This window comes from Actinia tenebrosa, unplaced genomic scaffold (genome assembly GCF_029948245.1).
Source record: "Actinia tenebrosa isolate PJP-AT-01 unplaced genomic scaffold, QUT_ActTen_1.0 PGA_scaffold11__36_contigs__length_13525064, whole genome shotgun sequence".
Taxonomy (NCBI): domain Eukaryota; kingdom Metazoa; phylum Cnidaria; class Anthozoa; order Actiniaria; family Actiniidae; genus Actinia; species Actinia tenebrosa.
This window is the reverse complement of record NW_028292571.1, coordinates 9816387-9838728: the sequence shown is the minus strand read 5'-3', so window position 1 is coordinate 9838728 and position 22342 is coordinate 9816387. Positions and strand designations below refer to the sequence as shown.

The window sequence follows — 22342 nt, the reverse complement described above, 5'->3', positions numbered from 1 at the left end:
TTGCTCTGCGAAGTTAGAAAGCCGGAGAACGCGATTTAATGTCGAAAATTCTGCTCCGATCATGAGTAGGTCGACTCGATCTAGGGACAGAAGTCTCCTTCCTTGTCTTCTTCTATAGAGGGGAAACGAAGATTTTTAAACCATCGCTAAAATGACTAGAAATCACTACTAAAGAACAAGGACGACCTAAGCAACACTTCATGTAAGTAAATATTACCTTTTATTATAATTTTTTTCCTCAAATTACATTCAGTTCTGAAAGCTTGTATGGGCTTCCTGCGATCCAACTAGTGCTGATGAAATGTGATAGCGCGAAACATTTACGCAAGAGAAAATGAAATATTACGGGAAATTGAAGCAGTAATTTGTTCAACTTTCTGGAGTATTTTTACATTTATTTTCCAAAGCTTTCGACCTACATCGTCATCTTGAGGGCAGATTTGAACATTCGAACATAAGAAAAGCACTTAGCGAACGTTAGCAAACAGCGCGCGTGTACTATGCGCGTGCAGAAAATCAAACGATCAAATAAACGATATCATTGGATGATATTTTTAGAATAGATTCTAAAAATAGCATCAAAGTGTGCACATGATGGGGCACGGGGATTCCTTCTGTTAGTTCATATTCTCTTGATTTACTGCTACACTAAAGATTTTGCCCCCGACGCCGCTATCCCGGGAGGAATTACGGACTGATCAGAAAGCTCGGCCGAAGTTTAGGGGTGAGGTTGGTCGACCCCTTAACCGTAGGTGATTAACCCCTTGCTTTGACCTGCAAACCCGATATCTCGATTGCCTTGCTGATAACATAGCACTTCCTCCCACGTGGGACTGACTTATGACCTATATTTAACTAGCAATTACAATTCCGGAAAAAAGAAAAACGCCTAAGGTCTTAGAAAAGATAAAACTGACTTAAAGAAATAAACGTTCTGAAATTTATGTCGCCAACTGCGGCTTTCGTCGGAAACCACAGACTGCCCGCTTATTAAATAAATGAAGCAAGTTAAACTAGCGTCACTATTCTGGTATGCATGCTAATCATATATACACTCCTAAATATCCTAAATAATCCCATTTCCCATTCGGTAAATACCGCTGTGTTTTATGACTACATACACTTAACATATACACTAAGAAATGCTTATCTGCACAGGCTTAGCCTCGCTTAAGAGTAAATCATTTGCAAATGTCAACTTTAATGTAAAGAATTTGCATCTTTAACAATACCAATGTTTGTAATCCCACAGACTTCAAATGGTATCTGTGAATAGATGAGCTATACCCACTAAGCCTGTGCAAATGAGTCTGTGTTCTTCAAAAACAGCGGTTTGCATCGAATACGAAACAGCTGGTGCATTGTGAAACATGAACAAGTCAGAGAAAACAAGTAAAAAGATCTTATTTCAAAGCCGATAGGCGATAGTTCATTACAAGACGCTGGAGAACGATTTTGGGCATAACGATTTTGAGCACGATTGAGGTGCTTAAAATAGTTTTGTCGGCATTAACAACAAGTAACATCCGTGATCTTGACGAGAATAACAATTAGAAACTTAACTCTTTCCAGCTATTCTTGTATCTTGGAGTGACGTATCTCATATCGCCTTTTTTGGCTAAGACAACTGAAAATATTCTAATTTCAAAGTCGCCTCAAAGTGCTATAAAAAATGTCGTAATCCTCTAGATTAAAAATCATTAAAAATATCAACTGAAAGATTTCCAATAGATCTCTTCATCTTGGGCGTAATGCTTTCCCATTTCAGACCACCTGTCATTCCGTAGAGCATCATTTATTTGTTTAACGGTTGCACATGAGAAGACACATGAATATGGATACGACTCATACATAGAATCTTATTCTCAAGACAATGACACGTGGACTGAAATGGGAAAACATTACGCTCAAGACAAAGAGGATAGTATTTTAGTTTCCATTACGGAACCTTCTCTAGTGTCACTTTTCACTGTAATGCGACAACATTGCCCCCAAATTGAAAGAGCTAGCATAGTTCCAGTTTCTTATACCGCGTCATTTGAACTTTGCCTGTGCCCTCCCATAAAAACTTCTTTTGCTGTTTCGAAGACAGATGCAATTCAATATGATACCCATGATGCAACGAGGCCGTCACTTCCCTGGCAGGTATCCTACAATACACTGCGGTGTGTTTAAGATTTTCCGACTTCATGCAAAGCGATAAAGGCATAAGTGTACAGCGGTCTTCAATTTTAGCGCCATAGAGAACGATACAGTTGCCACACACAGTACACTCATTACCAATGATCAGTCTGTCCATCTTCATGACTCGATCTTCAAATAGATGTGATTGGATAGTGGTTCGAGCGGCTATACACGAATCATCTCCTATCTCTATCAGGTCTGCTTCTGTCAGGTATTTACTGGCCATGTAGACACGTGATCCTATCTTAGCTCCCATCGCTCGGTACCAATACGCGGCCATCGGTGTGCCGAGCAAGCCTGATACTCCAAAGGGCATCGCGATGTTTTCCTCCAATGAAGCTATCAGCTCTGACCGCCACACGAAGCTACTCCATAATGGTCTTTCACCGGGACGGAATCGACCAATCAGAATCCACTTTAGCAGGATGACCAGAGATAAGACACAGACTACGATTCCTAGGGTCCAAAAGGAAGCTGATAGCCAGAACAGTGGCGTGCCTTCTTGGAACACAGGATAAGATACCTTGGCAACAAGCATCCAGAACCCAAACAAAGCATACAGTCGAACTAATGGCGGGGAAAAGATCTTGAAGAATTCCCATGTCAGTCGACTAACATACAAGTACCAAGGTGGGTTGAAGGTACGTGATGAAGAATGGACTTTGTATGCTTGAGCTCGTGCTGGAAGACGGAAAGCCGGTGAACCTAACCAGAAGGTCTTGCTTTCAACAATATCAGGTGTGACACTCAGAACACCAATCAAAGCATTATCACCGACGAAGGACTGGGCTTGAATGACACTGTTGTTGCCTAGGAACGTCCGCTGACCAATGACGGTGTTTGTGAGGGAAAAGTGACCGTCTTTGAAAACAGCACCACCTAATGATACGTGATCAGCGACAAAGCTTCCTTCTTTCAGCTCCAATAAGTCTGGCACAAAGTTGAAGGCCGTTGATACTTCTACATGTGGCCCGACTTTCACTCCTAAGGTTTTTAACCATAGATTGGTGTATAGAGTAGAAAAGAGCTCTTTACTTGATTCTAGGACTATGATAATGATTCTTTGCTGTATCCAGTAACGAAGGAATGTAGAAGAGTTAATGGAGAAAGTCCCTTCTTTGAGGCGACGAACGAACAGCCATTTTAAGACAGCGGTCAAGAGAAGATTTGTTGTTTGACTGAAGACTGCAATGATTGGAATCACCATGGCAATGACATCTACTCTAAGGTTACCAAAGGCATCTTTAAGATATGGCACAGCCAGGATCACCACGACAACCAGAACATACGGAACTGCAAACACGACGCCATACAAAGCAAGGAACCCTACTTGACCACAGGTAACCCAACGTGACCAGGACCATTGTTTTTGTTTATAGAACTTTTCACTGGTTTTCTTCGTAATGATCGTAGCCGGGGAGCCATGAACGTGGGAATTCTCCTCAATCTTACTGTTGTCAGTCACTAAGGTCAGCGGTTCGACGTGTGTATTTCTTTTGATTGTACTGTTGAATGCGATAGACGATCTTGCACCAATGGAGCAGTTATTTTCAATGATGATACGTCCCAGAAACAATGTTCCTCTGTCGATCCGGTGAGTATCAAGTGACACGTGGTCCTCGATACTCACACCAGATCCAACCTCTAGCAGGTCAAAATCACAGATAGAATAGGTGTTGTAGTAGACGCCAGATCCTATCCGTGCTCCCATCAGTCTGGCAAAAAGAGGCATCAGTGGTGTACCAGAAACGAGGTAAGTGGGGACCATAGACCTGAGACAACAAGAAACATATGATGGAAGACATTATTAATTCTTAAATAAACGAAGGATGGGTGGGTGGATGGATGGATGGGTGGATGGATGGGTGGATGGGTGGGTGGGTGGATGGATGGATGGATGGATGGATGTGGTCTTTAAAAAACAGCCGTAAGAATCGACTGCGAAACTTGTATATTCCCAGGTATTGTGTTCCCTGTGTACTTACATTGCCGACTTCACAATCCACCATCTCAGATAATACATGCTCCACAGCGCATAGATCCCAGGCTCCACGCTACCAAGAAAAATCTTCTTGATAATGAAGGCCACCAACATAGTGTAGGCGATGTACAGCGGTATTGATAGCAACAGAAGACATAGCAACAGCCACGTGATTCCTTGGATGCCAATAGTCGTGTAGATGAGCTCGTATACGTCGAGGAACGTTAAAAACAGGAACATCACAAAGGTGGTGTAAGTGGTTAGCATCAGAAGAAGCCATAAACCTTGAAGTATACCACAAAGATAGAAGTGTGGCTTTCCAATTCTTGGTGCAGCAGGGATGTGGATTGTCACGTGATCTGACTGGGTTGAAGAGGCTTTGGATATGATGAATTCCGATAGAGATTCAATGGTTGGATGAAGGTAGAGATCTCTTACAGATATATCACTACCTCTCCGCCTCAGCTCACTTACGACCATCGCTGCAATGACCGAATGACCTCCAAGATCAAAGAAATTTTCCTCGATAGAAATCCTTGGGCAGCTAAAGTTCGTTTGCCAGACATCAGATATCATCCTTTCCGTGTCGTTACGAGGAGCTTTATAATTGCTGCTTGCCCTGAATGGTTGTATTTCAGATTCCAGGGTTTTAAGCTTCTTCTTGTCTACTTTACCGCTGGCCATTGTGGGCATGACGTCATGGATGACGTAACCATTAGGTACCATGTAGTCCGGTAGGGATGCCTTTATGTTGTTGACAGCAGCGAGTGGGTCAAACCCTTTAGCTTTATCTTCAAGGGTGATGTGTGCTATGACAGACTGTTGCCCTGGTGATGATGACCTTACCACTACAGCCGCCATCTTGACATTGTCTTGTCTTTGTACGTGTGTTTCAATACTACTGGCTTCGACTCTGAAGCCTCGAATCTTGACCTGATCATCGATTCTTCCAAGGTACTCCAACTCCCCATCGTCAGTGTACCGTACCAAGTCCCCGGTTCGGTATATTTTCCCGTATACCTGGTGAAGGATAAATTGTTGACTCGTCTTATCAGGCAAGTTCCTGTATCCCCTTGCTAAGCATTTTCCCCCGATACACAGTTCTCCTTCCTGACCTTTCGGTACTTCTTCTAGCTTGTCGTTCAGCACCCAAGCCACGTAGTTTTTCAGCGGTTTTCCAATGGTAATCATCTTTCCCTTCTCCACAACACAAGCGGTAGCTACCACTGTTGTCTCCGTAGGACCGTACGAATTGACAAGCATTCTCCCCTCCCCCCACGGTATCAAATCTTCTCCACAAGCCTCTCCTCCCAGAATCAAAATTCTCAAGCGATGTAGATTTATACTTGTGACATCTAGAGTCCTCAGTAGGGTAGGCACAGTCGAGAAGACTGTGATATTTAGTCTCTCTAGGTTGGCCGGGAGGTCTGGTCCTGACTGCATTACTTCCGGTGTTGCAGCAACAAGAGTGGCACCTAAGAACAACAGACAAAAATTATTTACAAAACTTTATTATTTTTTTATTAGTATTTTTACACTAGTGAATGTAATAAATCTGGCGAGCTCATTGCTCACAATTCACGTTTCCTACAGGTGAATATAACGCGCGCACGCGCACGCCCGTTTGTCGATTTGTGCTGCTCATAATTTAAGTCGGGGGGTGGGGGGGAGGAGTGGAGGAGAAAATGGGGGCCCCTCGATTTTTTTTTGTCGAACAAGGGGGCCTTCAAAGGTCAAAAGGAGGATTAGGAGGATTAGGAAGATTTTTTAAACGATTGCCGGGGGGGGGGGGGGGGGGTAACCCCCTAGTGTTAGTATTAAAAATTAAAACAAATACACTCAAAAGCCTGGGGCGACGTCACAGTGAGTAACATAATGGAAGAATAAACCATTTAAATGAAAAATTATTTCACCATTCATCAACTTTTCACTTTAAGTAGAATCAATACTGTACTGAAAGTATTGTAGCTGGGGTTAGGTGCACTTTAAACACCGACGAAGGGTGACCTGCATGACTTTGCATGACGTTAATGTCATAAAATTCAGTTGCGCATTCGTAAGTCCAGAATGTCGTCGTGTCTTCCTCTGGAGTCCATGTCAAGTGGTGAACGTCAATATTCAAAGGTAAATAACTCCTAATATACGTGTTTTCTAACAGATAATTAGCGTTAACATCATTCTTCGTCGCATATTCTTTCGGTTAGTTAAAGGTAAAGCAGCTTTAGTACATAAGCTTTCTTCCATTTTGTCATAGTTTTGAAAGTCGTTCATATTCGACATGCGAATGTCAGCCATATTAAATTTCAAAGCACATGGAAGTGTGTGAAGTAGATGCATCTATCTCACAAATGATGGAATAAAAATAAACAAAGGAGTGTTTGGTTTGAAAAATAACTGTAATAAGTAGTTTGATTTATTCGAAGAAACGAAGGTAAATTTGGCAAATTAACGTTTGCCTTTTTATGAGATACAAATTTTGTCATTTTTGTCAACAAAAGTAAAACATTTTCAAATCTACAGAATAATTTGAATCCAGCTCAAACTTGGCGCAATGAAATTATCCCGATTTAAATGTCCCGCCAAAATATGAGACCTCCTACCTAGTATTATGCATAGTTATGTTTACTTGACGTTGACGAGTGGACGATGACGTTTCTCGACCTAGTTTTTTTCGCTCGTTAATATATTCCTCTAGGTCTACCGTCGTCGGTGCGTAAAGGCGCTATAACACAGAGTTATTATTTTTCTTGGTCTATGACGTCAAGTGCAAACGAAGAATAGGTCTTTTCATCGGCTGGGTAAGTTCATTGTTTGAAGCCCTGTTTGAAGTCACGCAGCTTTGTTTTCGGCGATATAACATCAGCCTAAAATTTGAAAAACACAAAATCTTTTATCTACATGAAAGCTGTGATAACTTATATATTGATGGATTTTACGAAAACATTTTCTAACTTGAAGCCTTGAGCAGCGAAGAAAGAAGACAGTCAAACCAACAGCTGGACAATCCTGCTTTTTAAAGCTGCGTCATCCCTACATCGGTTACAATTCGGAAATAGCGAGATTTTGTTATTGAAGCTATGATTGGTTCCGTAGTTTATCGATGTTGAAGAACGTGAGTCGCTTATCCCTGATTGGCTCCGAAGTTTATTTGTTGGTTTCGAATTTTATCCATTAAGCAATTTGGGCTTCCTGCGGTGTTACGGACGGACTTACTTACTTATTTACTTACTTTCGCGACTCGATGGCAAAGTGGCAGTTTTCAGTAAAGAAATATCGAGCAAATACACACACACACACACACACACACACACACACACACACACACACACACACACACACACACACAAACAAACACACACACACATACAAAGCGTGCAGTAAAAAAAAACACCCTTCAAGAATTTTGCAACCTTCCCTTCAGTTATCTAATGCTCCATCCCTGCGAGCCATTAGGCGAGCAGTAAGACGATTTTTTACAATTGGGATCACTGTGTGCTATATGCCAGAAAGAATCTCGACTGTGGTTGTCGAGATGATTTTGTTCAGCAGGTTTTATCATTAATTCGTGTGACGTTGACTGGAAGCATTCATCAAGGTCATGAGCGATTTAATAACACTTTACGGGGAAGACAATGTTCTTTTATGAGTTTTTCAGCGCTGTTATGTGCTCAGACTTTGCCAATCGAACACTAGACTGTCGCCACCGTAGATCAGATCATTAAGGAAGGAGACACCATGTACTTGAGTGTACTTTAAAAGACAAACCTCTCAGATACAAGAGGTTGTCACTTAACTTTTCTGCCTGGCAGAGCTGGTCCTCCCCCACTGAGGCAAACGAAACAAAACAGTTGGCCATTGACGCACGTAATATATCACGCCGATTAAGGTTTTTATTTCCACTCACAACAATATAAATTAATACATAAAAAAGCGTAAGGACAAATTATTATAGTGGCAGAGTGCAGCAATACATTGCTTACTAAGGCAAAAAAATAATCCATCACCTACTTAATGGTGACAAATGCTGATCTACCTATTCACACTTCACTTAACGTTCAGCTTTGATGATTGCTTTTAGCAGAAATAATTTTGCATTTATAATAATAGAAAGCTACATCGTATCATAACTTTATTTAAGATCACAAATTGTATTTATGTGTTTGATTCTCATGCACGTAATTGTAATGGTATATTCCTGATCCAAATGGATATCCAAATGATGTTATATCTCAAAATTAGAGGAATATTCATGCTCTCTTTCGCTTTAATTGAATAGAGAAAGACAATCAATGTTACAAAAAAAAAAAAAAAAAAAAAAAAGATCACAAAAAACGTATGTCACATACCTTAAACATCTTTTGATATTATCTTATACATACTCGCAGCATTTCATTTGCATGCAACAGCTAGTTTAATTGTCGAATATTATGATCACTAATCCGGGTGGATGTAATCCTGAGAAGGACTGTTTGATGTGACTGACGTTTCGACTACCTGAGCGGAAGTCATGCATCTTCAGAGTCAAGTGACGAATAAAGTCAGATTGGTCATATTTATACTGCCACAGCTTTATTCTTCGCTTGACTCTGAAGATGACTTCCGCTCAGGTTGTCGAAACGTCAGTCACATCAAACAGTCCTTCTAATGACTACATCCACCCAGATGATCATAATACTTCGATTGATTTATTCACCGTTATAACAATACAACAGCTAACAGTAGCTGTAGTTTCTTACCTGTACTGAAGGCAAGCCAAATCTCTTCTATTGAAGCATCAAAACTTGGAGAAAACCCCTGCAGAATTCTGTCGCTTGTACAAACAGGGTAAATCTCCAACTCAGCGTCTATAAAATTCAATACAGTTCTGTGTTCGATCTCTACGCCTTTTGGGTTGCCGGTGGATCCAGATGTATAGATGATATAGCAAAGATTTGAAGATTTTACTTGGATGTTCAACGGATCTGCACTGAATGACTCGATATCTTTGTTAACTAAAGCACTCTTGATGTCAATGACACTTGTATCCTCAGGCTCTACGCCTAGTTCTTTTTGGATGTCCTCTGTTGTAACCAGCAACACTGCTTTCGTGTCTTTTAAAATATAATCAAGCCTGCTTATCTGGTATTGTGGGTCGATGCACACGTACGCTGCTCCTGTCTTCAGAACACCAAGCATGGTGAGGTACAACTCTAGAGAGCGAGGAAGCAAAATCGCTACAACACTCTCATTTTGAACAGGAAACTTTTCCACAAGAAATCTCGCCAACTGATTGCTTCTTCCATCGAGGTATGAATAACTATACTCCTCGGATTCGTACTCAACAGCAATGTTGTCTGGAAACGTTTTTGCTTGCTCTGAAAAGAAGCTGTGCAAGTTAAGAGGACTTTCGTCTTCTCGACTAAAACCAACGTTATCTTCGGCCATGACAGCGTTTACAATAAAGCGGCTTGTGAACCATCTGTTTCTTTGATGACGTTATGTATTCTCTTTTAGACTTACTTGCTTTTCTTGCTTGAACAGCTTGTCCCACGAGGGAACCAATCAAAAATCGACAAATTACGTCAAGAATGCTTTATCTACATGATAAGCTATATTATTTTTTAAACATAAGTCAAGATCAAGCTATGGCTATTGTATAGAGTGAATGCACTAAACCCGTGAATAATATTTAGTAATTCATACGGAATCCTGTGTTTCCTATTGTTTGATTAGAGTTGTCAGTTATAACGACACGATGCCCAGTTTGGCTCATAATATGCCTAAAAAAATTTGACGATCGGAACTTTTGCACATGAACGCCATGAAGTGTGAGCTTGTTTGCAGCAAGCCGATCATGAATTTTGGACAGATCAAAGTTGACGCATCCATTAATTTGGTTTATATTATTGCTGGCAAATGTTATGCCATGTGAATGCGTGCATGAAATTTCCCTTAATTGCCATACAGTGCTCTGCATTTGCTTCGCTTTGGTTAAAGCCAGTGATTTGATTAGCTATAGAAAACAAAAGGTATCCACATTCCCGTACAATCTTTTTGGTCATCTAGTGTTTTAACTTGCCAGAAGTCCAAACATAGTGTTGCATTAAAGCAAAACGGTCTACCTGAAACCAGGGAGTTATCAATAGCTATAGCATATTTAACTGCATGAGTTACATAACTTATGCATTATGAGCATCTATTTTGTCATATCTTGTACCAATGCAGCTAGAGTGCAGATAATATAACCGTGAAACTTTAGTAATACTAAATAGCACAATTTCATGCAAATTCCATTGTTTTCTATTGTTTAATTAGCACTATTTTGTACTATTGAGTAATCGGTGTTTCACTGATTAATTGTTCCACTCTACAAATTCAAAAACACAAATAAGAATTCGAATACAGTCAATTCAAAAAACGTTGTCATGTCGACCGGCTCAAGCCTACGCGACTGGACCGAAAGGAATATGGGTAAAAATCACTGAAGCGGTTAAATATTTGTTCTGAATTGATTGTTCCCGCTAGTAATAAGATAATGATGACGAGAAACAATCCATCAAATTCATGTCTTTGGGTTTAGGGAAAGAAAAACAAAGTAGTTATGATTCAGTTCACAATTTCGAAAATATGAAAGCATTAAAAAAACGTCTCCTTCAACACACTTCCCGTTCGCCTAGGAAGGTTCGTGCTGTAAACCAGGCATAACTAGTCAGATAAAATTATGAAGTCAACTCGGCTTCAATGATTACTACTCAGAGTTCCCTTCGGTCCAGTCGCGTAGAGTTGGTCGACGACTACATTTTTTGAATTGACTGTATACAAATACAAATACACGAATACAAAAAACGCCTAAGGTCTTAGAAAGATACCAACTGCGGCTTTCGCGTCGGAAACCACTGCCCGCACATTAAATAAATGAAACAAGTTAAACTAGCGTCACTATTTTGGTATGCATGCTATCATACACACTCCTAAATATCCTAAATAAGCCCTTTTCTTATTCGGTAAATACCGCTGTGTTTTATGACTAAGAAATGCATATCTGCACAGGCTTAGCCTCGCTTAAGAGTAAATCATTTGCAAATGTCAACTTTAATGTAAAGAATTTGTAGCTTGAACAATACCAATGTTTTGAAATGCCACGGACTTTTAATGGTATCTGTGAATAGATGAGTTATACCCAAGTCCATAGTAAATGGAGTGGAATGGTTTGGAAACTCCATAGAACAAAGCTATTGTTTTGCGTTTGATGTTGAACCGTACCATCACGTGATACTGAGGGTGTGACAATGAACCAAAGTAAGTATGTCTGAAAATGCTCATTTCCTTATTATTTTCGTGTATGAACATTTTGAAAGTGAAAACTTTCATTCGATGACCAAAAACTATGCGGATAAATATTTCCGCGCAGATACAGTTAAGTTACTAGATGATAAATAAGAAAGCATAAAAAAAAGGCAATTTCCTTTTCAATAAACATTTTGTATTAATCATATAGGATTAATTAACAAATAATAATTATTTTAAAACGTTTTTTAGGGTTAAAAACTTTTATATTCCCGAATACTATGAACAAATGGAGAAACTTTTCCTTTTCACTGTGCACCGTCAACGTCATATAACAATGGATAAAGTCGAACAAAAACCTAGAACAATGGGTTTCCCAACCATTCCGCTCCATTAACTATGCCAAGTCTAAACCTGTGCAAATGAGTCTGTGTTCTTCAAAAACAGCGGTTTGCATCGAATACGAAACAGCTGGTGCATTGTGAAACATGAACAAGTCAGAGAAAACAAGTAAAAAGATCTTATTTCAAAGCCGATAGGCGATAGTTCATTACAAGACGCTGGAGAACGATTTTGGGCATAACGATTTTGAGCACGATTGAGGTGCTTAAAATAGTTTTGTCGGCTTTAACAACAAGTAACATCCGTGATCTTGACGAGAATAACAATTAGAAACTTAACTCTTTCCAGCTATTCTTGTATCTTGGAGTGACGTATCTCATATCGCCTTTTTTGGCTAAGACAACTGAAAATATTCTAATTTCAAAGTCGCCTCAAAGTGCTATAAAAAATGTCGTAATCCTCTAGATTAAAAATCATTAAAAATATCAACTGAAAGATTTCCAATAGATCTCTTCATCTTGGGCGTAATGCTTTCCCATTTCAGACCACCTGTCATTCCGTAGAGCATCATTTATTTGTTTAACGGTTGCACATGAGAAGACACATGAATATGGATACGACTCATACATAGAATCTTATTCTCAAGAGAATGACACGTGGACTGAAATGGGAAAACATTACGCCCAAGACAAAGAGGATAGTATTTTAGTTTCCATTACAGACCCTTCTCTAGTGTCACTTTTCACTGTAATGCGACAACATTGCCCCCAAATTGAAAGAACTAGCATTCTTCCAGTTTCTTATACCGCGTAATTTGAACTTTGCCTCTGCCCTCCCATAAAAACTTCTTTTGCTGTTTTGAAGACAGATGCAATTCAATATGATACCCATGATGCAACGAGGCCGTCACTTCCCTGGCAGGTATCCCACAATACACTGCGGTGTGTTTAAGATTTTCCGACTTCATGCAAAGCGATAAAGGCATAAGTGTACAGCGGTCTTCAATTTTAGCGCCATAGAGAACGATACAGTTGCCACAGACAGTACACTCATTACCAATGATCAGTCTGTCCATCTTCATGACTCGATCTTCAAAGAGATGTGATTGGATAGTGGTTCGAGCGGCTATACACGAATCATCTCCTATCTCTATCAGGTCTGCTTCTGTCAGGTATTTACTGGCCATGTAGACACGTGATCCTATCTTAGCTCCCATCGCTCGGTACCAATACGCGGCCATCGGTGTGCCGAGCAAGCCTGATACTCCAAAGGGCATCGCGATGTTTTCCTCCAATGAAGCTATCAGCTCTGACCGCCACACAAAGCTACTCCATAATGGTCTTTCACCGGGACGGAATCGACCAATCAGAATCCACTTTAGCAGGATGACCAGAGATAAGACACAGACTACGATACCTAGGGTCCAAAAGGAAGCTGATAACCAGAACAGTGGCGTGCCTTCTTGGAACACAGGATAAGATACTTTGGCAACAAGCATCCAGAACCCAAACAAAGCATACAGTCGAACTAATGGCGGGGAAAAGATCTTGAAGAATTCCCATATCAGTCGACTAACATACAAGTACCAAGGTGGGTTGAAGGTACGTGATGAAGAATGGACTTTGCTGGCTTGAGCTCGTGCTGGAAGACGGAAAGCCGGTGAACCTAACCAGAAGGTCTTGTTGTCAACTATATCAGGTGTGATACTCAGAACACCAATCAAAGCATTATCACCGACGAAGGACTGGGCTTGAATGACACTGTTGTTGCCTAGGAACGTCCGCTGACCAATGACGGTGTTTGTGAGGGAAAAGTGACCGTCTTTGAAAACAGCACCACCTAATGATACGTGATCAGCGACAAAGCTTCCTTCTTTCAGCTCCAATAAGTCTGGCACAAAGTTGAAGGCCGTTGATACTTCTACATGTGGCCCGACTTTCACTCCTAAGGTTTTTAACCATAGATTGGTGTAAAGAGTAGCAAAGAGCTCTTTACTTGATTTTAGGACTATGATAATGATTCTTTGCTGTATCCAGTAACAAAGGAATGTAGAAGAGTTAATGGAGAAAACCCCTTCTTTGAGGCGACGAACGAACAGCCATTTTAAGACAGCGGTCAAGAGAAGATTTGTTGTTTGACCAAAGACTGCAATGATTGGAATCACCATGGCAATGACATCTACCCTAAGGTTAGCGAAGGCATCTTTAAGATATGGCACAGCCAGGATCACCAATGACAACCAGAACATACGGAACTGCAAACACGACGCCATACAAAGCAAGGAACCCTACTTGACCACAGGTAACCCAACGTGACCAGGACCATTGTCTTGGTTCACAGACCTGTTCACTGGTTTTCTTCGTAATGATCGTAGCCGGGGAGCCATGAACGTGGGAATTCTCCTCAATCTTACTGTTGTCAGTCACTAAGGTCAGCGGTTCGACGTGTGTATTTCTTTTGATTGTACTGTTGAATGCGATAGACGATCTTGCACCAATGGAGCAGTTATTTTCAATGATGATACGTCCCAGAAACAATGTTCCTCTGTCGATCCGGTGAGTATCAAGTGACACGTGGTCCTCGATACTCACACCAGATCCAACCTCTAGCAGGTCAAAATCACAGATAGAATAGGTGTTGTAGTAGACGCCAGATCCTATCCGTGCTCCCATCAGTCTGGCAAAAAGAGGCATCAGTGGTGTACCAGAGACGAGGTAAGTGGGGACCATAGACCTGAGACAACAAGAAGCATATGGTGGAAGACATTATTAATTCTTAAATAAACGAAGGATGGATGGATGGGTGGATGGATGGGTGGATGGATGGATGGATGGATGGATGGGTGGATGGATGGATGAATGGATGGATGAGTGGATGCATGGATAGATGGATGGATGGATGGATGGATGGATTGATTGATGGATGATGGATGGATGGATGGATGCATGGATGAATGGATGGATGGATGGATGGGTGGATGGATGGATGGATGGATGGATGGGTGGGTGGATGGATGGATGAATGGATGCATGGATAGATGGATGGATGCATGCATGCATGGATTGATTGATGGATTATGGATGGATGGATGGATGGATGGACGGACGGATGGATGCATGAATGGATGGATGGATGCATGAATGGATGGATGGATGGATGGATGGATGGATGGATGGATGGATAGATGGATGGATGGATGGATGGATAGATAGATGGATGGATAGATAGATGGATGCATGGATGGATGCATGAATGCATGGATGGATGGATGGATGGATGGATGGATGGATGTATGGATTGATGTGGTGTTCAAAAAACATCGGTATACATCGAGTGTGACACTGATGTATTTCCTGGTATTGGGTTCCCTGTGTACTTACATTGCTGACTTCACAATCCACCATCTCAGATAATACATGCTCCACAGCGCATAGATCCCGGGCTCCACGCTACCAAGAAAAATCTTCTTGATAATGAAGGCCACCAACATAGTGTAGGCGATGTACAGCGGTATTGATAGCAACAGAAGACATAGCAACAGCCACGTGATTCCTTGGATGCCAATACTCGTGTAGATGAAGACGTATACGTCGAGGAACGTTAAAAACAGGAACATCACAAAGGTGATGGACGTGGTTAGCATCAGAAGAAGCCATAAACCTTGAAGTATACCACAAAGGTAGAAGTGTGGCTTTCCAATTCTTGGTGCAGCAGGGATGTGGATTGTCACGTGATCTGACTGGGTTGAAGAGGCTTTGGATATGATGAATTCCGATAGAGATTCAATGGTTGGATGAAGGTAGAGATCTCTTACAGATATATCACTCCCTCTCCTCCTCAACTCACTTACGACCATAGCAGCAATGACCGAATGTCCTCCAAGATCAAAGAAATTTTCCTCGATAGAAATCCTTGGACAGCCAAGGTTCCTTTGCCAGATCTCAGATACCATCTTTTCCGTGTCGTTACGAGGAGCTTTATAGTTACTGCTTGCCCTGAATGGTTGTATTTCAGATTCCAGGGTTTTAAGCTTCTTCTTGTCTACTTTACCGCTGGCCATTGTGGGCATGACGTCATGGATGACGTAACCATTAGGTACCATGTAGTCCGGTAGGGATGCCTTTATGTTGGTCACAGCAGCGAGTGGGTCAAACCCTTTAGCTTTATCTTCAAGGGTGATGTGTGCTATGACAGACTGTTGCCTTGGTGATGATGACCTTACCACTACAGCCGCCATCTTGACATTGTCTTGTCTTTGTACGTGTGTTTCAATACTACTGGCTTCGACTCTGAAGCCTCGAATCTTGACCTGATCATCGATTCTTCCAAGGTACTCCAACTCCCCATCGTCAGTGTACCGTACCAAGTCCCCGGTTCGGTATATTTTCCCGTATACCTGGTGAAGGATAAATTGTTGACTCGTCTTATCAGGCAAGTTCCTGTATCCCCTTGCTAAGCATTTTCCCCCGATACACAGTTCTCCTTCCTGACCTTTCGGTACTTCTTCTAGCTTGTCGTTCAGCACCCAAGCCACGTAGTTTTTCAGCGGTTTTCCAATGGTAATCATCTTTCCCTTCTCCACAACACAAGCGGTAGCTACCACTGTTGTCTCCGTAGGACCGTACGAATTGACAAGCATTCTCCCCTCCCCCCACGGTATCAAATCTTCTCCACAAGCCTCTCCTCCCAGAATCAAAATTCTCAAGCGATGTAGATTTATACTTGTGACATCTAGAGTCCTCAGTAGGGTAGGCACAGTCGAGAAGACTGTGATGTTTAGTCTTTTTAGGTTGGCCGGGAGGTCTGGTCCTGACTGCATTACTTCCGGTGTTGCAGCAACAAGAGTGGCACCTAAGAACAACAGACAAAAATTATTTACAAAACTTTACTATTTTATTATTAGTATTCTTACACTAGTAAATATAATAACTCCGGCTAGCTCAAATTGGTCATAACTTACGTTTTATGCTGTTATATTCACCTACAGGTGGATTTAACGCGCGCGCGCTCACGCTCGTTTGTCGATTTGTGCTGCTTGCAGCAGAGATTAAAAAAACTCGCTCTCCCTCGTCATTAAATACAAAAATTTTGACTGTTTCGCATAAACAGTATTTAAAAAGCATCATTATTATACTCAGGTTTTCCACAAAGTTTAAATTTGTGTAAATTTGATATCTCATAATGGCTAGTGTTAGTATCAAAAATTAATACAAATACATTCAAAAGCCTGGGGTGACGTCACAGTCAGTAACATATTGGAAGTATAAACCTTCATAACTTGAAGACGCAACATTCAAATAAAGAATTATTTCACCATTCAACTATTCACTTTATGTAGAATCAATACTGAAAGTATTGTAGCAGGGGTTAGGTGCACTTTAAGCACCGACGACGGTTGACCCGGATGACTTTGCATGACGTTGACGTCATAAAATTTAGTTGCGCATGCGTAAGTCCAGAATGTCGTCGTATCTTCCTCTGGAGTCCATATTTCATGTCAAGTGGAGAACGTCAATATTCAAAGGTAAATAACTCCTAATATACGTGTTTTCTAACAGATAATTAGCGTTAACATCATTCTTCGTCGCATATTCTTTCGGTTAGTTAAAGATAAAGCAGCTTTAGTGCATAAGCTTTCTTCTATTTGTCATAGTTTTAAAAGTCGTTCATATTCGACATGCGAATGTCAACCATATTAAATTTCAAAGCACATGGAAGTGTGTGAAGTAGATGCATCTATATCACAAATGATGGAATTAAACTAAACAAAGGAGTGTTTGGTTTGAAAAATAACTGTAATAAGTACCTTTGATTTATGCGAAGAATCGAAGATAAATTTGGCAAACGCTTGCTTTTAAATGAGATACAAATTTTGTCATTTTTGTCAACAGAAGTGAAACATTTCTCCAAATCTACAGAAAAATTTGAATACAGCTCGACGCAATGAAATCATCCCAATTTAAATGTCCCGCCGAAATATGAGACTCCTATCTAGTTTTATACATAGTTATGTTTACTTGACGTTGACGCGTGGACGCGTGGCGTGGTCGTTAATATATTCGTCTAGGTCTTCCGGATCGTCGGTGCGTTAAAGTGCTATAACACGGAGAAATGCTCTCTGCAACTTGTCTCGCAATAGCGTCGGTTGCGACTAAGGCCCCGTCCACACGTATCCGGAAATTTTTGTATCCGTATCCGGAAATTTTCGAATACGCTCCGAATACGGATACGTGTGGACGGTCGTATCCGCAAATTTTTGAATACGCTGACGTAAACACGATTTTGCGCATGCTCAATAAGGAAAACTATTCGTCAAAGGGAGTAGGCACTAGCGTGCATCAGGGCGGATCAAGAAATTTCCGGATACGTGTGGACAGTGAAAACGGTTCGAAAATGATTCGAATACGCTGTGTGTGGACGCGAACATTTTCGTATCCGCAAAAAAAAAAAATAAATAAAAAAAATAAAAAAATAAAAATTTGCGGATACAAAAATTTCCGGATACGTGTGGACGGGGCCTGAAGCTGCAAGTGTGTTTACACGGTGTAACGGAGACGCAATTGTTGCCAAAAGTAGTAACGAATTCTACAACTTGTCTCATTTTTTGTCAAATTGCGCTCTAGGTTACACGTTGCAATGCTCCATGCAATATGTGTCGCAACGACGTTGCAAGACAAGGTGTAGAGAAAATTGCTCCGTGTAGTCGCGCATTTTACCCCGTGAAATTTTGTCAGTCGCGTGAGCCGAACTTAATACCATCAAACAAGACCGCCTTGTTATCCATTGTTTCCAAGTCTAATATCCATTTCACGGGTTCATGGTGACTTCACTCTAATCAATTATAGTTGTTAAATATATTACTACAAAACATTCACATACTATGTACTTACTGACTGAGTGGGAGGGCCGTACGGAAAAATATTTGGCTCGAGGTGATGCCGTACGGACCGAGCGCAGCGAGGTCCGTACAAATGACCGAGAGCCAAATATTTTCCCGTACGGCCCGACCTAACTCAGTCAATAAGCATTTTATCATATGACCCTCACGAAAATAAAAATAATTAAAAAAAAAAAAAAAGCGCGCGGATTCGAGCAGGGCCGGACGGGTTTTTCCGGCCCGCTTACGTCAACCCGTCCGGCCCCCATCACGTGACTTTTTCCAATGGTTTTATTGGAGCGCGCGAGCAGGGCCGTACGGGTCATATGATAAATCTTGATAAGAACATGTGTAATAGGTAAATTACGAGCCTTAGGTGAAACGACTGAAGAAGACTGCCATAAGCGTAAAAAATGAGCCAGCTGTTTTGGCCTGATCCCACACGGCTTACTGCCTCATCTATCTACATACGTCTTGATAAACGTTTTTCTGGTCATTCGAAAATTGGATATATAAAATATTTGAATATTCTATGAATATACGCTCTTGCATTCAAAAATGCCATCTCATACTTAATGCCTCTTTTAGCTTAAACGTTGAGGCTCTCGTTTTCAACTTCAGTTTTCTCGATCGATATAACACCTGAATCTTCGAAGGGTTACTAAAGTAAAGGTGCTCTTTCCAGTGCTGGTATTGGTTTTTCTCTCAGATTAATTTTAACTCAACTGAATTGGCAGCCGCCATTTTGGCAAGGGGTCTATTGACAGTTAACTACTAACCTGTCGACACCCTGAAACAGTATTTCATTGAGGAGGCTAGTTTGGTCATTTGATGCCGACCTCTGCGTTGCATAACTCATTCTTATTGAAAACTGCTTATGCTGCCCATGATTATCTTTGTACTTTTCTCTCTTTTTCTAGACTTGGATCAATGTTATAAGTTGTCGCCTTGATACTTCATAATTATAATAATTATATGACTTTGATGAAGATGTTTAAACTTTTAATTGACATGTTTCGACGTTGTCAAACGGCATCCTCAGAAGTGAAGTACAACTGAATTATTTTTCTTTCACACCTTATCTACTTAATTCAACTCCTTTGCTCTATTTATATGTTGTGTACACTTGTACTTCACTTTCTGAGGATGGTGTTTGACAACGTCGAAACATGTCAATTAAAAGTTTAATGATCTTCATCAAAGTCATAAACAGGTTCTTGCTGCTTCGACCATTTGGCTCAATAATTATATAGAGAAATAGTACCGGCTGAACGCAGGCTAACCTTGCTACGTATAAAACATTAGTCGTACGTGGTTACATTGGGCTATTTCCCGTAATAAAACGTCTGAAAACCCACGGTTAACTTATTTTTGAGCTTAACCGACATTTCCCAAGGTAAATTCACCGTGGTGAAATACCATAGATACATCAAAAAGAACAAAAAAGGCACCAATGACATTTACCCAGCTATTAAAGAGCTAGGTTTTTCAGGAAATCACATGCTGTGACTGTGATAGCAGCGTTGTACCACGACCTCTTGCCTGGAATTCGCGATTGGCTGTGAATATATTTTCATTTTTATACCCATCAAGCGACTCCGTATAAAACAGAAACTAGCAGTTTAAAAATCTCCTCTTTTTATAGTAACGATAAATTATACAACAGATACCTCTTCCAGTCTGTGTGTAACTGCTGTTAACAAGTTAAGCTAATACACCACAGGAATTGCAGGAATTTATGTTGTACGATATTTATTTTCTTGTAACAACCCCTTGACACAATTTTTTTGTGTTTGATGAATATTTCCTTTACTGAAACGATAGGTTGCGCGATATTTTTTTTCATAGGTGAAGTGCTTGCTTGATATTTTTTGGGATTTACGCAATCCCCTTATCAATTACCTAATGATCCGTCCGCCTAGCCTGTCCAGTGAAATCCTCGAAGATATTTGGTTAACTTTTTGTTACTATAAATTTTTAAATTATGTTGCTTTGTAACCCTTTCTTTTCGATCTTAGACCGGCTTAAAATGAATGGTAAATCTAAAATGCGTGGAGTGTAGACTTGACAGAGGGCGTTGCGGACTTCAAATATTACATCATACAGGCTAGATCAAGTGAAGATAATAGATAATGATAAATAACATTTCCAATTCTCAGGAGATTGAAATTCTTTTGTTTTGTTCTCCAAATTAAGCTGCTTTGACATCACATGCAATTCGTCTATTGAGAAGGGGGTTGCGTAAATATAATTCCCCCAAAAAAATATCGAGCAAGCACTTCACCTACAAAAAACGCGCACCACTATTTTCAGCAAAGAAATAGTATCGAGCAAGTATACACACACAAAGCGTGCAGCAGAAATAAATACTCTGCGACAAGTTTGCAACCTCCCTTTCAATTATCTAATGCCTCATGATTCCTAATAGTAGCTATAGTTTCTTACCTGTACTGAAGGCAAGCCAAATCTCTTCAACTGAAGCATCAAAACTCGGAGAAAACCCCTGCAGAATTCTGTCACTCGTACAAACAGGGTAAATCTCCAACTCAGCGTCTATAAAATTCAATACAGTTCTGTGTTCGATCTCTACGCCTTTTGGGTTGCCGGTGGATCCAGATGTATAGATGATATAGCAAAGATTTGAAGATTTCACTTGGATGTTCAACGGATCTGCACTGAATGACTCGATATCTTTGTTAACTAAAGCACTCTTGATGTCAATGACACTTGTATCCTCAGGCTCTACGCCTAGTTCTTTTTGGATATCCTCTGTTGTAACCAGCAACACTGCTTTCGTGTCTTTTAAAATATAATCAAGCCTGCTTATCTGGTGTTGTGGGTCAATACACACATACGCTGCTCCTGTCTTTAACACACCAAGCATGGTGAGGTACAACTCTAGAGAGCGAGGAAGCAAAATCGCTACAACACTCTCAGTTTGAATAGGAAACTTTTCCACGAGAAATCTCGCCAACTGATTGCTTCTTCCATCGAGGTATGAATAACTATAATCCTCAGATTCGTACTCAACAGCAATGTTGTCCGGAAACTTTTTTGCTTGCTCTGAAAACAAGCTGTGCAAGTTAAGAGGAATTTCGTCTTCTTGACTAAAACCAACGTTAACTTCGGCCATGACAAAGTTTTCAATATTCAGCTTGCGAAGATGGTACGACCATCTCTTTCTTTGATGACGTCATGTATTCTCTGTCAGGCTAACTTGCTTTTCTTATGCTTGTCCAGCTTGTCCCACAAGGGAACCAATCAAAAATCGACAAATTAGAAAGAAAGCTTTATCTACATGATAAGCTGCATTATTTGTTAGCATGAAACATAAGACACCGGATTCAAGCCCCACTCAAATTTCACTCTCTGACTGAACATGTGACCTGAAAATCTGGTACTCTTATTTATCGACCGGTGAAAATGATCACAATCATCCGTTAGTGTTGATGAAAAACTGTTAAAAACCATGACAAGAATCAGTGTATGTATCACATGTTGGGAATAAAACAATAGCTTACCCAAAAGAAGAGATTTGCTGGCCTCGAGGTGAACATGACACTGAACAGTGCTGTCCAGTACCCTGACGTAGTCGCTCACGAGGACCTATCGGATTATCATTCAATGCCTTCCACCGTTGTTCAAAGGAATGTTTCTATAGTCGACACATGTCTACAGAGAGTTATCGAAGA

The 22342-nt window shown here is 40.6% G+C and overlaps 2 protein-coding genes across 4 annotated transcripts; both read right to left on the bottom strand.

The window, feature by feature from the left end:
* Positions 1-197: 197 nt before the first annotated feature.
* On the bottom strand, positions 198-10021 carry LOC116294557 (uncharacterized). 3 transcript variants are annotated; one of them, XM_089027767.1, is made up of 4 exons: positions 7118-7211; positions 6766-7029; positions 4170-5640; positions 198-3956 (listed from the first exon to the last, which is right to left on the bottom strand). In XM_089027767.1, the coding sequence occupies exons 3-4, from the start codon at positions 5606-5608 to the stop codon at positions 2006-2008; spliced, it is 3390 nt and encodes a 1129-aa protein (XP_088883893.1). In that variant the 5' UTR covers positions 5609-5640; positions 6766-7029; positions 7118-7211; the 3' UTR covers positions 198-2005. The 3 variants fall into 3 exon arrangements, with proteins under 3 accessions (XP_088883893.1, XP_088883891.1, XP_088883892.1); XM_089027765.1 differs by lacking the exons at positions 6766-7029; positions 7118-7211 and adding an exon at positions 8902-10021; XM_089027766.1 differs by lacking the exons at positions 6766-7029; positions 7118-7211 and adding an exon at positions 8512-9027.
* Positions 10022-11845: 1824 nt separating this feature from the next.
* LOC116290983 (uncharacterized) lies at positions 11846-21783 on the bottom strand. The gene is given in 4 exon segments (XM_089027189.1): positions 11846-14003; positions 14005-14506; positions 15154-16624; positions 21096-21783. Coding segments are annotated over 4 exon segments (4110 nt in total). The 3' UTR covers positions 11846-12554.
* Positions 21784-22342: the final 559 nt, after the last annotated feature.

What these genes read in the sequence shown, in the direction of transcription:
- LOC116294557 (XM_089027765.1), bottom strand. Translation starts at nt 9,589, where the DNA reads ATGGCCGAAGATAACGTTGGTTTTAGTCGAGAAGACGAAAGTCCTCTT. An exon ending in TTGGCTTGCCTTCAGTACAG is followed by an intron (nt 5,641 to 8,901) that starts GTAAGAAACTAC and finishes TGTTGTTCTTAG; the next exon opens with GTGCCACTCTTGTTGCTGCA. An exon ending in TGGATTGTGAAGTCGGCAAT is followed by an intron (nt 3,957 to 4,169) that starts GTAAGTACACAG and finishes TTGTTGTCTCAG; the next exon opens with GTCTATGGTCCCCACTTACC.